The sequence below is a fragment of the Convolutriloba macropyga genome, chromosome 9, assembly GCF_964194025.1.
Source record: "Convolutriloba macropyga chromosome 9, txConMacr16.3, whole genome shotgun sequence".
In the NCBI taxonomy this organism is placed as follows: Eukaryota; Metazoa; Xenacoelomorpha; order Acoela; family Convolutidae; genus Convolutriloba; species Convolutriloba macropyga.
Window position 1 is genome coordinate 64,542,257 of NC_134476.1, and position 16,064 is coordinate 64,558,320.

Consider the following 16,064-nt stretch of genomic DNA (forward strand, 5'->3'; position numbering starts at 1 on the left):
TATAAGTATAATTCTCCAAAACAGTGAAACAGAGCTGAAAGGCTCTAAGAGCACTTAAAGCCCGCTGGGCGCTACCTGTTTATCCCGTTTTTGAGGACGAAAAAGTCAAATGGGTCAGACGAAAAATTGGTCAGGCAAAAAATCGCTTGAAAAAGATCGACAGGATTAATATAAGTGTTAAAAACTTCGTTTGAGAGCAATTAATGATCTGGTCAGGAGTTTTTTTACATAGATATTTCTTGTATAGCAACTGAAGACCACATTTGGTTGGGGGAATTTGATGTAATTTTATCCTTCGCCTCTTTTATCCTTCAAATCAAATAAAAATTATATAAAAAACTAAATTTCAAAAAGGTAGTTTTTGAAATTTTGATCTGCTACATTTTTGAGCTTCTTTAAATTCATTCTTTCAAGATCTGAAGGCAAAAAGCTTTTTGATTTGCGAAAATTATTTTAAAAGTCTTCGTCAGCCTCAACGGGAGTGAGTTTCCAAGTGCTGCACTTTTATACTGGACCTGTTTAATAACCCTTGCCGAGGTTGCGTGTTTGGTATTTGCAAGTAGCACAATTTTCAAATCAATTAAAGCGCAAAGGCTCTTTGCAGCTTCTTCAACAGTTTTCACAAGTTACAGATCAAAAACGGTGAGTATTCCAAGTTCCTTATGGAAATGTTGAAGCCTCTCTGCCTGCTTTCGAAGATAGCTAACAGAAATTTCCACAGGCACATTGCCCATTTTTGTTGAGAAAATTGTGAAAATTGTGAAAATTAGTATAAAATTGCGTGTTTTTAGCGATTGGTTGTTCGAACGTAGCCACAGGGGGGAGGGAGGAAGAGGGAGTGAGGGGCTGACTGGGTGAGAGGGAGTGGGGTGGGGGGCAACAGAGCGGTGGGGGGGCGCAATAGTGGTGAGCGGGGTCAACAGCGGGGGTGTCTTTAACCTCTAAGAATGGCCCTTCAGACCATAAATATAAGTCTCCAAAACAGTCTGAGCTGAAACAGAGCTAAAAGGCTCTAAGAGCACTCAATGCCTACCTGGGCGCTACCTGATTATCCCGTTTTTGAGGAGGAAAAGTCAAAAGCGTCAGACGAAAAATCGGTCAAGCGAAAAACCGCATTTAAAAAGACCGACAGGACTTATATAATTGCTACAAACTTCGTTTGAGAGCAGTTAATAAAAAACCGATATTTTAAAATTCGCAATATTGCAAAATTTAAGAAGTTTTCAGATGTCGCAGTGGAAAAATTTGTTCAAAACTATTTCTCTCTGGAGTTATGTCAAGTAAAGCACATGCAAACTTAAAAAGTTTTGTTGGCCAGTAATGATCGTTAAACTCAGAAAAGGACAAAAACTAGCCTTTTCTAGCCTTTTTAGTAAAAAAAATCAAATAAAAGACTGATTAAAAAAATTTGCAAAATATTGCAAAATTTTTAAAAAATGCTTCTAGATTTTGCATCTGAAATCCATCTGTAAGACTTGAAAAGCTTCGTTGGCCAGTAATGATCGCTAAAAGGACAAAAAATATTCAAAAAATTTGAAACATTAAAATATTCAAAAACATTCCATTGTCTCAAGAGACTATCCAGTATCCCTATATTAAGCTTTAAAAAGTTTCAATCGGTCATCGAGATCCATAAACTTGGAACATAAAAATTTTCCAAAATTTTGAAATTAAATTTAATCAAAATTTAAGAAGTTTTCAGATGTCGCATTGGAAAAATTTGCTCAAAACTATTTCTCTCTGGAGTTATGTCAAGTAAAGCACATGCAAACTTAAAAAGTTTTGTTGGCCAGTAATGATCGTTAAACTCAGAAAAGGACAAAAACTTTGAAAACAACAGCAAACTTTAAAATCTTGCTAAGTATCAAGATATAAAAATCTTCAAAAACATTTCTTTGTCTAACAAGACTATCCAGTATTCTTATTTCAAGCGTTATATAGTTTCACTGGCTCATAAAGATCCATAAGCTTGCAACAAAAATTTTCCGAAAACTTGAAAATTTAAATTTTATACAAAAAAATTCTTAAGCTAGAGTCATTAAAATATCGATAACAATTCCATTGACTCTAGAAACTATGCAACAGCTTATATTCACAACTTGGACAAGGTCCCTAGGACATTGGTGCAAGAAAAGATTTCAAAAATCAAAAAAACTTGGAAAAAATTGCAGATAATTTTAAAAAGTGAAGAAATTCGTAATACTAAAATCTTGAAAAACAGTCCATTACCTTTAGAAACTATACAGTAGCCTAATGTCAGATCCTAGAAGAGGTTCCTTAGCTCTTGAGGCTGGAGAAACTTAAAAAACGACAAAAATTTTCAAAAAAACTTGAAAAAATGCAAGTTTCATAAAGAAAATTGCGAAAATTTGTAATATTAAAAATTGAAAGCTTTTCCATGTTCAATTTAAAAATTTCAAAAAACTTCTTATCAAACCCTTTAGGAGGTTTTCTGGCCCCTGCGTCTGGAAAGACGTGAAGAATGAAATATAAATCTAAAAAAACTTGAAAAAAATTACACATTTTAAAAAAATTACACAAGTTAAAACGTTGAAACCATTACACTACCACTAGCAACTATGCAGTAACCTATAATCAAACCCTAGGGGAGGTTCCTAGGGTTGATAAAATTCAAAATATGACAAATTTTTAAGAGCTTGAAAAAAATTGTGAAAATTAGTATAAATTTGCGCATTTTTAGCGATAGGTTGTTCGTCAGTAGCTAGTCACGGGGGGGGGGGGGGGGGCAGGATATACCGGGGGCTGAGGGAAGGGGGTGGGGTGGACAACAGTGGCGTGGGTGGCAAGAGCGCGGTGGGGGGTGGGGGACAATAGAAGGGGGTAAATAGTAGGGGGGTCTTTAAACTCCAAGAACCGCCCTTCACACTATAAGTATAATTCTCCAAAACAGTGAAACAGAGCTGAAAGGCTCTAAGAGCACTTAAAGCCCGCTGGGCGCTACCTGTTTATCCCGTTTTTGAGGACGAAAAAGTCAAATGGGTCAGACGAAAAATTGGTCAGGCAAAAAATCGCTTGAAAAAGATCGACAGGATTAATATAAGTGTTAAAAACTTCGTTTGAGAGCAATTAATGATCTGGTCAGGAGTTTTTTTACATAGATATTTCTTGTATAGCAACTGAAGACCACATTTGGTTGGGGGAATTTGATGTAATTTTATCCTTCGCCTCTTTTATCCTTCAAATCAAATAAAAATTATATAAAAAACTAAATTTCAAAAAGGTAGTTTTTGAAATTTTGATCTGCTACATTTTTGAGCTTCTTTAAATTCATTCTTTCAAGATCTGAAGGCAAAAAGCTTTTTGATTTGCGAAAATTATTTTAAAAGTCTTCGTCAGCCTCAACGGGAGTGAGTTTCCAAGTGCTGCACTTTTATACTGGACCTGTTTAATAACCCTTGCCGAGGTTGCGTGTTTGGTATTTGCAAGTAGCACAATTTTCAAATCAATTAAAGCGCAAAGGCTCTTTGCAGCTTCTTCAACAGTTTTCACAAGTTACAGATCAAAAACGGTGAGTATTCCAAGTTCCTTATGGAAATGTTGAAGCCTCTCTGCCTGCTTTCGAAGATAGCTAACAGAAATTTCCACAGGCACATTGCCCATTTTTGTTCGCCTTTTTTCTTTGTGTAGCCATAAATCACTAACCCGTATACAATAACGGTCTTAGCAAAAATAATGTAAAAGTGTATCAATTTTGTTGGTCTGCAATAGTCGCGAATTCTAAAAAAGGCCCCTCAAAAAGTGTTGTTTGTTGACAGTTCGTTGAATATGAAGGCCATAATTTGATAAACTATACCTAAATATTTTACAGATTTTGGGGTTCACAATCAAATAAAATTGGGTTTATATCAAGCCCCAAGTTTTTACCAAAACACATTACTTGGGATTTCTTAAGAGTTAACACAGTTTGTTTTCTTTGAACAACGTTATTACCCTTGTAATATCAGCTATGATACTTGATTCAACGTCTTTTCCTATACAAAGTATAATTGTATTATCAGCAAAATTGTGTTAACAATATAAAGAACAGGAGACTCCCTCAGAGGTTTTGGATTGGAAGCGTAAATATTGATGACGATTGCTGAGGTCGGACTGAATAAGCCTACTAAAATGGACTATGAAACAAAAATTGCCAACTTGTTGATTAATAGTAATTGATAATTAGTATCAACAGCTCTTATTATATCAAGGAAAAGTAAAACACATAGGTTTTTTCTGCTCAAAGACATCTTTTATATTTCCAGTTATTTCACTTATACCATGATCACATGATCTTTTTGACCGAAAATTAAATTGTCGAGTAGAAAAGTGCTTGAAGATAACAATTCTTTTGTAAATATATTTTTTTAATTTTTGCTAATGGCTGGTAGCAAACTAATTGGTCTATAGCTTTCAGGAGCACCAATGTTCTCGTTTTAATGCAGTGCCAATGATTTTGCAATTTCGAACCGCCGAAGAAAAATAGGGCTCTTTATGCAATCATTTAAAACGCCTACTAGAGCTTCATCTATTACAGGCAAGCATAACATAAGAACCTTTTACTGATTTCATCAATACCAATTGACTGGGAGTTTTTCCAATGGAAAAAACTTTCAGAACGTTTGTACTATGTTTAAAAAAAAGATGTGAAAATTGGCGCGTTAGCGTTGCTGTGACTCAGATATTTCTGACAAAATTTTCAAAATAATTGTTCAGCTACTTTGCATCCCAATCGCAGTCTTATTACGCAATTTAGTTCTAGGTTTTCAAAGGATCAAAAATTGTTCGGTTATTTTTTTTATCTGACAGCCGTAAGAAATAGGCCCGCATTGATTTTCGAATTTTGCTTGTAGTTTCATTTCTCAGGGATACATTACTTTCTATCGATTGATTTATCAGACAAACCTATTTTTTCCTGGCGTCATCACGTCTTCACAGAAAATTTTTGTTTTCTTCATTTAGCCTTCGGCACGTGTTTTTATCTAGAACTAACTTCTCCTCTGGCGGATATCTATTAAGAGTTCGTAAAATTACCAAATGTTAAATTTTCCATCAAAAGATTCCGTAGTTGTCTCCTTCAAATTTGATCCAATAAGAAAAATAAGTTTAAATATTCGGATTCCGGTACTTTATAACTCTTTTTGCTCAAATGTGTACAACTGAAAGTTTCGATAATAACACGATCTCCTTTTCACTGATGATTGCTCCAAAATAATAATATTGAAATCGCCAAAAATTAAGGTTTTCAGTTTCTTGCTTTGCAAAAAATCAAGCATTATCTCGAGGAACTTGCTGAAAGAGGTACTAATACAAATACCAGTAACTATTACAAAAGTACTCTTTCCAGTTTTGTTTTCTTTTATTGACAGAAATAAAAATTCCTGGTTCATTTGATTCCTACTCATCTGCGCTAATAAATTGAGAGGACATTTTAGGCAACATCGCATATTGTATTTTCATGTCACAGTGTTTTTTGGAGATGTAAATAATCATTTAGAGCAGCATTTCCGTCGTTGTCATTGGGCAATGAACGTAAACGCTCAAAATAGATTTTATGTTGGGTGCCTAAGAATGACATTTTTCGAACAGACAATAGTAGTTGTTTGTAGCGCTTGTAAAGTATTTTTGTTGAACTCACAATCACTTCCCAGGTTAGCAATCGTAGACTATCCAATTGCTAGCTTTCTTTTTCTGTAAAATTAATCTCATTACCCAACTGTTAGTACGCAAACCCATCTTTTAGTAGGTTTCAAAATGAAAATTGTTGTTTCTAAGTCCAGATCTCTATTTCATAATGACAAGCTCCAATGTTTTAAATAAATTTCGATAAAATTTTTTTTCATATATATTAGATTCACTTCGAAACTAATTCAAGTTAGATAATCAGATTAGCTAGTCAATACAAACGTGGTCAGTTCAAGGCTGAAATTGCAACTGCTGCACGATTGCCGCCTAACGCTGAATCAAAAACCAAAGTTGATTTCGAAGGTTGCTAGCTTGCTCAGGAAGTAAAAGACGGCAGTTTGCCTCCACGGGGAGAAGCCTCTCTGCGGAACCTGTCCCTTATAGCACAATCGGGATTCTCAAGTACCCGAAAAAACCCCTCAGTACGAACTGAACACAGATTGAGGTTCTTTAACCTGTCTTTCCCAAACCCTTTTCAATTTGGATTACATTTTAAGGCCCTCGAAGACGTTAATGCTCGACATTAACTGTATTAATGTATATCACAATCTTTGGTAGATTTTCATTAATGTAAGAAGGAGTCATAACTTTGAAGTCAAATGGAAACGTATAAACTTGCCATCATGATACTTTGCTCACAAAAATGAGACCAAAGAGGTGAAATCAACAAATAAATACTTCATGAAACAACACAAAATAACCGACTAAACGTCGGAAGAATTGCTCTCGAACGACTAGAGGGAGCTCTAATCAATTGCAGCCTGCTTCAGTCGGGGGTGGGCAGGGGGGGGAACCTAAATGGGACTAAGAAGTTCAACAGTGGGCTTCAAATAACCACATTAGAGGTTAACACACCCTACAATTAAGATTTAAAGTGAAAAATGGCACCAATTTCGGCGCACTTTTCATTTGAATTTTAGTATTAAATTGCCGTCAATTGAGTTCAGCTGCTTGAAATTGTAATTGAGAGAGAATTTTAGATCACGCGAGACGAAAAGAATCAAGTGCGTAAAAGTCACTCGAAAAGTCAAAACCGTCAAGCGAAAATTTTGCAAAAAAACAGACCCACACGCTTACAATAAATGCTATGAACTTCGTCCAAGAGCAATTAAAAATATCAAGGAACATAACGTTGGGCGAATTTCTCAAACAAACGCCGAGCAGTTGGCTTTGTAACTAGCCACGTTTTAGTGGGGCTAGCTTTAGCTTAATTGAAGGGGTGTGAGGTGAGCGTAGCGGGGTTGATGAATGGGGGGTGACCGCAACAGCTGTGGGGTGGGGGTGGCATCAACGTCCAAGAAACACCCTTCACGCCATAAGTATAAGTCTCCTAAACAGTTTCGATGAATCGCATAGTGAGAGACTACTAGGCCGAAATGCTCTCTGAGAATTTAATGCTCTAGGGGCGTTACCTGTTTATCCCGTTTTTGAGGACGAAAAGTGAAAAGGTTCACTGCTGCCAGAGTGACACCTAACGCTGAATCAAAAACCAAAGTTGATGTCAAAGGTAGCTTGCTCTGGAAGTCAGAGAGAGACAGCAGTTTGGCTCCACGGGGAGAGGCCTCTCAGCGGAACCTGTCCCTTATAGCACAATCAGGATTCTCAAGTAGCCCGAAAAAAACCCTCAGTACGAACTGAACACAGATTAAGATTCTTTAACCCATCTTTACCAAACCCTTTTCAATTTGGATTACATTATCAGGCCCTCGAAGACGTTAATGCTCAACATTACCTGTACTGTATAACACAATTTTCGGTAGATTTTCATTCATGTAGGAAGGAGCCATGATTTTGAAGTCAAATGGAAAGGTATAAACTTGCGATCATGATACTTTGCTCACAAAAATGAGACCAACGAGGTGAAATCGACAAATAACTACTTCATGAAACAACACAATAAAAATATCAAAGAACATGAGCTTTAGCTTAATTGAAGGGTCGTGAAGTGAGCGTAGCGGGAGTAATGAATGGGGGTGACCGCAATAGTGGTGGGGTCGGGGTGGCATCAACGTCCAAGAACCACCCTTCACACCATAAGTATAAGTCTCCTAAACAGTTTCGATGAATCGCATACTTAGAGACTAGTAGGCCGAAATGCTCTCTGAGAATTTAATGCTCTAGGGGCGTTACCTGTTTATCCCGTTTTTGAGGACGAAAAGTGAAAAGGTTCACTGCTGCCAGAGTGACACCTAACGCTGAATCAAAAACCAAAGTTGATGTCAAAGGTAGCTTGCTCTGGAAGTCAGAGAGAGACAGCAGTTTGGCTCCACGGGGAGAGGCCTCTCAGCGGAACCTGTCCCTTATAGCACAATCAGGATTCTCAAGTAGCCCGAAAAAAACCCTCAGTACGAACTGAACACAGATTAAGATTCTTTAACCCATCTTTACCAAACCCTTTTCAATTTGGATTACATTATCAGGCCCTCGAAGACGTTAATGCTCAACATTACCTGTACTGTATAACACAATTTTCGGTAGATTTTCATTCATGTAGGAAGGAGCCATGATTTTGAAGTCAAATGGAAAGGTATAAACTTGCGATCATGATACTTTGCTCACAAAAATGAGACCAACGAGGTGAAATCGACAAATAACTACTTCATGAAACAACACAATAAAAATATCAAAGAACATGAGCTTTAGCTTAATTGAAGGGTCGTGAGGTGAGCGTAGCGGGAGTAATGAATGGGGGTGACCGCAATAGTGGTGGGGTCGGGGTGGCATCAACGTCCAAGAACCACCCTTCACACCATAAGTATAAGTCTCCTAAACAGTTTCGATGAATCGCATACTTAGAGACTAGTAGGCCGAAATTCTCTAAGATAATTTAATGCCCTACGGGCGTTACCGGTTTTTCCCGTTTTTGAGGACGAAAAGTCAAATGGGTCAGACAAAAAATCGGTCAAGCGAAAAATCACAAAGACCAACAGTACTAATATAATTGCTACAAACTGCGTTTGAGAGCAAATAATAAAACTCACACAGATTTAGATTGTTGTGCACAATAGCCAGCGCTCTGTGACCCCACTATAAGACTTCATGCTGAAATAGGAACTGAGCACTTAAACTAAAGTTGATGTACAATTATCCTATTTTCTATAATAAAACTCTTATAACAGCTGACATAACCAAATAATATCGCACGAATTTATCTCAGACAATCAACTCCCTAATTCTGAATATGAACAATTTAACACCCAAAGAAAAAACAAAGTCAAGAGTGAAAAAGAAGCCACTTGAAAAGATCAGACCCGAAATCGCATAAAAAGACCAACAGGACTTAGTTAATTTCTACAACCTTTATTTGAGAGGGGCAATTAATGACTAACGAGTCAGCATCGCCTTGTAGCTGATCATAGGCTGTGTCGTAGTCATCCATTGGTTTATTGTCAAAATATTCGAGAGAGACTACTTTCTCAGCGAAGCGGCTGAACTGATTGTCAAGACAGATCTCGTAGACTCCGTTGTATTGGATCTCAACGTCGAAGTATTCTGACCTTTTCATTGGCAAGTGTTTCACCACCTAAAAAATAGATTCAAAATTAGTATCCAATTAAATCTACCGTTCTGAAATTAAGGATATCTACAGATTCAAAATAAGCATCCCATTAAATCTATTGTTCTGAAATAAAGGATAGTTCAACTTTGGAAAACGTTTTTTTTTCTAATCAAAAAAAGTTTTAGTTCCTCACCAGTACAATAGCTCTGGTATTGTTATTGACTGTGACCACTTGCGATCACTTTTTTGTTTGTTATTTATTCATTTATAGCATTTGGTTGTTATTAATAAAAATGGGTGTTTTTTCTCAAGATACGTTTAATTTTATTTAATCAACAGCTGTTGCGACAATAGCAGTTAAATAAACTGCCAGTGTAAAAAATTTTAATGCCCGATCGACACTGGAAAAACACTTCAGCATTAGACTACGAGTTTATCACACTCTTTTATCGCCACTGTTACTAAGCAAACAGTGGCGATAAAAGAGTGGTGATAAACTCGTAGTCTAATGATGGAAACAGTTTGATAAAATTATAGTAAAAAAACATACCCGGCAGATTGCCGGACAATAGCCGCCGTTGATTCCAATAAGCATGCTTGGGATTGAGAGAATAGAAGATATTGAAAAAAAAAAGATTTTTGTACAAAAACATTTTTTAAGTCCGATTTATTTTGATGGCATTTCGTAGTTTAACATACTTCTGTTTCTTAGAGAGAGGCTACAGGGGCTAATATCGTTACCAATAAGCATTAGAGATGGTAACTCAGCCTTATAAGAACGACGTTCAAAAAGCGGGCATCTAAAATTGGGCTTTATGGGTTTATCCCGTTTGTATTTCTGACTTCAATTTTTTATACTGACACTGTTCATTTTGAATTGCTTTGCTGAGCAACTGATGTTCAAAATCATTTTTACCAGAAAGAGAGAAGAAAGAAACTAACCTAGAGAAGTCAAGAAGATTCACGCAAAATAATGAGAAAGCGGCAAAATGAGTTAAAGCGAAACTTTTTTTATTCGACGAAGTAAAAAACATAACAGGACAAGTCCTGACGTACAATTCATAGAATTTTCATTGACTAAACAAAAAAAAGACCTAGAACGGACTAAATGGATTGGGAAAAGATCCGATCCGCATGTGAACAAAAAACAACTAGCGAGAAATCAAAATTTTGTTCAAACACCATTTTCTCAATCTACTTTAAAAATAGAGCGAAAAAATTTCACACCGCAAAACCACTCGCTTTTTCTCTCTACTTTCTGTTTTGGCGTGACCAAAATCACTACTCCAATTTGACTTCAAAGATCATGAAAATTTGTGAAACGATCTTAAACAACATAGCCGAAAGAATTCCCGAAACGACTCGAAGGAGAAAATTGCCCATACTTGAAAATAAACAATTAGAACAACTAGAACCCTGAACCTCCACAAATGCCATAAAAAATTCAAGGAAGAATAGAAACGGCATTCAAAAACGAATTCAACAAGAAAAAAACTAGAAAAACTTAATGAGTTTTTTTAATAGTACCAGGAAACACAAAGCCAAACAAAAGTTCTTTTGCAATTAGAGCAAAGAAAAGCTCGAAAAAAATGGGCAAGTCACAATAGGCATAATAATAAAGTTGTCTAAGATTGAAAAAAAAAATAAGAAAAACGGTTTAAAATTTCTCAATTTTTCTATCAATTTTCATTAAAAAATTGACTTATACCAAGAAAACTTCAATCAATTGCCATCTGAATATTCCCTCATCAACAAGCTTTTATCCAAATCCCACTTAAAGCATTAAAAGAAAAAACAGGCAAAAAATCATTAAATTTCGTCTAAAAATCAGCAAAACATCAAAAAGCTCCAAATAAGCATTAATCTCAAATTAACTACTTGAAACTTTCAATTTCTAACAAAACAAGCCTTAAACTAATACATTATCATAATCAAACCTCATAACCATCAAAAGTTGCAAAAACTGCTTTAAAAAACCGCACGTGAACAAAAAATTTCGCTCGCTTAGAGAAAATTTTTTCATACATCAATTTCTCGCTCTCGCAAAAATAGCGGTATGAACGAAAACCACTCTTTTCGCTCCGCTCTTCACATTTGTTCACCACCAAAATCACTATTTTTTCTTGCGTTTCATTTCCCGCTTCAAAAATCACTCCAATAAAATTGATTTAAAAAAGGACTTCTCCAATACTCCTCTTCGAGTCGTAAAAAAAGACAGCGCCCCAATACAATTCAAATTCTTCGAATTGTAAAAAATCAGGAGCGCTATAATAGCCGGCTGAGAAGATGAGGGCGGCTATTAACAAACATGATCGCAACAGGTGTTGATTTTAAAAAATTCCACACGGTTGCTTCGCCTCGGAGTTTGATAACTTCTCGGTGGCGCTAACAAGCGTGTGGTAATAATATTCATGAGATAGTATTTGAGATTCGATCAAGGCAATGTCAACCCTCTGATTATCCACGATGGGATTCTAACCACGCAATCGATTTTATTTTTTCAGCAAGCTTTACTTCGGAGTGAGAGCAATAGAGATCACACAAAAATGAAGAACGAAAGCGTGAAAAAGTCACTTGAGAAGTCAAAGAATGTTCTAGAAGAAAAGCGCAAAATGGTCAAGCAAAAAATTTGCATAAAAAGACCAACACGTTTACAATAATTGCTATGAACTTCGTTCAAGAGCAATTAAACAACAAACTAAAAACTCATTATTGAATAAACCTGTGTAATACACTTTAATTCAAACAATCAAAAATATGTCTCGAGAGTTCCTTAGAGGACAAAGTAGAATAATTACCAACAATTTTTTAAATTGATTTACACAAGCCCACTGTTGCTATGGCAACGGGAATAGAACTGACCTCTCCATTGGGTGCTCGGATGAAGAAAGTGATATCCATATTTCCTCCTCTGAATACATCGAATTCCACCTCTAATGTTCTGCCTGCGATCAGTTCTTCATAATAACAGCTTCTACTTTGAGGATCAACAATACTAACTGACACAAAATACAAAATTCCTTCCTAATTCAAGCTTCAAAATTATGAATCTTTAATCTAGCTCTTCTTGAAATTAATGGCAAGTTTAACATATTCGGAGATTAAATATTCATGATTTTCAGGTCTCTCATTATAGCCCCCCCCCCCCCATTATACCCCCCAAAAGAAAAATCATGGTAATTATACCATAATGGGGGGGTATAATTTCATGGCGGGAACTATAATGGGAAAGACCCGAAAACTATGAATATTTAATCGATTTATGTTGAACTTGTCATTAACTTCAAAAAGAGCAAAATTTTCTTTCGAGAAATGTATCAAAAATTGACAATTTTGACGTATTCAATATTCGAGAGACTACTTTTCACAGTAAAAAAAAAGTATTTTCTTAAGACAACCGTATTTTCCAAGTTTTTTCCTGAATAATTTGAGGCAGGCCACAATGTTTGTTCAAAAAATCGATCCATGCATCTACCCAAAATTAGGGTTTTTCCCATTATAGCCCCCCCCCCCCCACATCTTAAATCTCAATGGCAACATAACAACTTTTCAATTTGAATAACAACAACCAAAAACTCATGTCACAATTTTAGATTTTGTTCCCTTCATATCAGAGAGTATTGTTAACAGTTTGAACAAAACTTGTGTATGTGAATCAACTAGCAAAGAAGATGTAAATACTTATCAATCGTTTTTGTATACTGTCAAGGTGGAAAAAAGAATATATCTGATGCCGTTCCATGCCCTCGCCGTGTTTACCCTCAATTACTAGATCTTTTCCCTCTGTGCCCCCCCCCCCCCCCGCAGTACATTATGCTCCCCACAGTTACAGAGCACGTGTCTTTACACAGTAAATCATTTTATAAAAATATGACACGTGCGTCTGGGGGTTGCAAATAATATGCACCCACTAAGCTTGGGGGGGGGGGGGGCACAAACGGAAAAAATCCCATTTACTCCTTCGTAAAATTATACGAGTATATAACTAAGGAATTAATTCTTTTTCTGTTAAATAGAACTCTATACAGTAGGAAGGAATCCCTAATGACTGATCAACTGCAGTGCATAATTGACAAAAGAGAAGGAGAGATAGCACCACAAATAAGCAAAAGTCCAAACAAAAAGGACAAGCACTGCTGTTTGATTGTCTGCGTCTTGTGATAAACATTACACTTCTTTCTATCTGAAATATGTAAAACAGCTCATGAATTCTGACTCAATGCTTCAGGACTCTAAAAAGTCAGACTCGAAGTCACACAAGCATGCGTACAACAAATTGAGACCATTTTAGGGAGCAGTTTACATTTGAAGCTCGCAGAATGTATGGAACAAATTGAAACAGATAGACTAGTTCCCTTCATAGATAATAGTGTATATATTGATCCTTCGATAGCCACCCCCCCCCCCCCCCGGAGGGGGTGGGGGTGGGGGGGGGGGGGGTAAAAAGATGTCAAAAGATATGCGAAATCTTTTGGTAGATATATTAAAATGTTTATTTATATCCCAGCCGAGAGCGAATGATCATCTTGAAAGATTCAGACAGCGACTTGCAATGCTGTGCATTATGCATTATCGTCTTTACAAGAATTTCTGCAACAAATTTAAAAGAAAAGTATCTGGTCTCGCCTAGTATAAACATAACAGTAAAATTGGACGTGAACCATTTCCTAATCAAATTGTTATAGCTATCTTAGAAGGGCCTTAGAAAAGATCAATTTTTAACAGATCATTTTCAAAAAAAATTTAAGTGAAATAAAATTTGTTCATTATTATGAAAGACAAAACAAGTTCTGCTCAAACCAATCATCTGATTTCAAACAGTGTGGTGTGATTATGTTTGAGATCAACTTCATTCCATAAAAAAAACAGTTACGACCTGCTTTTTCACCAACATCGGGACGTCCTTTAATCACCTGGAATCTTCATGAGTCTATAAGGACAAAAAAATTGTTCTGGGACCAAAAATTTTTCTCTATCAAAAGGCAAAACTCGTTTGTTAGATAAGCGATACTAGATTGGAATGAACTACCCAGCGAAATTAAAATCAAACAAGACAAAAAAAGTTTCCCCAAGCAACTTAGAACTTTCTTCTCCTCAGCTTACAAAAGGAACCCTTTTTTGTGGAAGGTTACTTGTTCAACATGGCGTGACTTTAAATTTGGAAAATGAATTAGAACTACTGTTTACTGGTTGGGTTGACTTTATAAACTTAATTAATTTTTATTTTGAGATATGCGACATAATTTGAATTTAACTCAATTTTTCTGTTATAATATGGAAATATTAAATCCATTTAAATAATTACACTGCCGGACTAATATCAATTGTACTCGTTGATGTGGATCGGAATTCAGTGTTTTTTTTTCCACTTCACATTAGTTGAGGCACGCATAAAGCCTCAATCAAATAAATTTGAACGGTCAGACCAGAATGAATCTTAAATCCTTTGCTGGAGTGACAATTCTGCAGACATTCAGCAAATAAGACAAACTGTTAATCAAATAGGCTAATTCGGACTTCATTTTAAGCGTGCAATAATCATTACAATCTCACGATCTATTGGAAAATAAAACTAAGAATGAGTGACGTGATCATTTACACTTAGCTGAGTGAAAATTAAGATTGCGGCGATAGTTCTGTATGAGTTACATTTTCATCTACTAATGAATTTGAATAAGTCATAGAAACATAGCATGAAAAAAACCAACAAGATCGATTCGTGAAAAGTAAAAACGACCAGTTTAAGTAATTTTTTATCAGCTGCTGTAGATTATTCAGATTATTTACACTAAAGATGACGCAAACCTTAATGGGATCACTCTCAGCACAAGCAAATCATAGCTGTCCCCAAAAGCCACGGGCGATCTATTTAGATTAGATAAAGTCATGTAGCTATGTCATCAAGGAGAACTTAAAGGGTTTCAAATCTGTCATCAAAACCTAAAGCGCCAAAATTCATATAAAATGCTCTAAACGACAGGTGTGGCAATTAAATTCAAAGGGCTGTAGCCTAAGAAACTTTTTACGGGTACAAGAAAAACTTCCCACGGGCGGGACAAAATACCTCCAAACCCCGTGTAATACCTCCTGTGTAATAAAATGAATTATTTAGCACTCGACTATCAGCTCCTTGTGCTAACTTATCTTACAATCTTTTTGTCTGACTAAAAGAAATTTAAGTCAGGCAAAAAATCAAGTAGTCAAGCTTAAAAAAGTAACCCGAGAAGTGAAATCGAGTTCTAGAAAACGGTAAAGCAATAATTGGGCATAAAAGGCACACACATTTACAATAATTGCTTCGAAATTCGTGTGAGAGCAATTAAAAATTAGTAGTCTCAAAAACTACCAACGAACGTCAAATGAATGCTACATGGATAAAAATCCAAAAACATAGCCGGCAAATTGCCGGAAAATAGCCACCGTTGACGCGCTTTATGCACATCGGGATTGAAACAGAAAAAGGAAAAAGACAAACTGACTGAATTTTTTTCTGTTTTTTTTTCAGTGTCAAAAAGTGTTTTAATTTGGCGTGCAGTTTCAGTTAGATTCTAAAACTATACTTAAATCAGCTTCTAAACTGAAAGCTAATAAGATTAATACCGAAATCAGCTAGCAAACACTCTAATGAACTTTGATAACCCAATTCTCAATGACTTAATGACCGGGCTCTGTCGGTTTATCCCGTCTCTTTTGATTTTTCTCTTTTGACTTTGACCGTGTTCACTATATTGCGTAATTCAATGCATGAAAAAATTTGAAATCCATTCAGTTGAAACAGTGAGTGAAGTTAGTCGGAAGTCAAACGTCAAAATCAAGACTTATGGTAAAACGAAAAACGTGATCAAAAGGCAAAGCGAATTAAAAAACATAAACCGACAAATGT

At 35.9% G+C, this 16,064-nt stretch overlaps 1 protein-coding gene across 1 annotated transcript in view; it reads right to left on the reverse strand.

Annotated features, from left to right (window-relative positions):
- The window catches only part of LOC142345516 (transmembrane emp24 domain-containing protein 1-like), a 76,314-nt gene extending 62,895 nt beyond the window's left edge, over positions 1-13,419 (reverse strand). The window contains exons 1-3 of the mRNA XM_075397588.1: positions 13,208-13,419; positions 12,044-12,180; positions 9,012-9,205 (exon numbers count right to left, since the gene is read on the reverse strand). Of these exons, the coding sequence (XP_075253703.1) occupies positions 9,012-9,205; positions 12,044-12,180; positions 13,208-13,349 (473 nt within the window). The 5' untranslated portion in view covers positions 13,350-13,419. The remainder of the gene's footprint in view (positions 1-9,011; positions 9,206-12,043; positions 12,181-13,207) is intronic.
- Between the last annotated feature and the right edge of the window lie 2,645 nt (positions 13,420-16,064).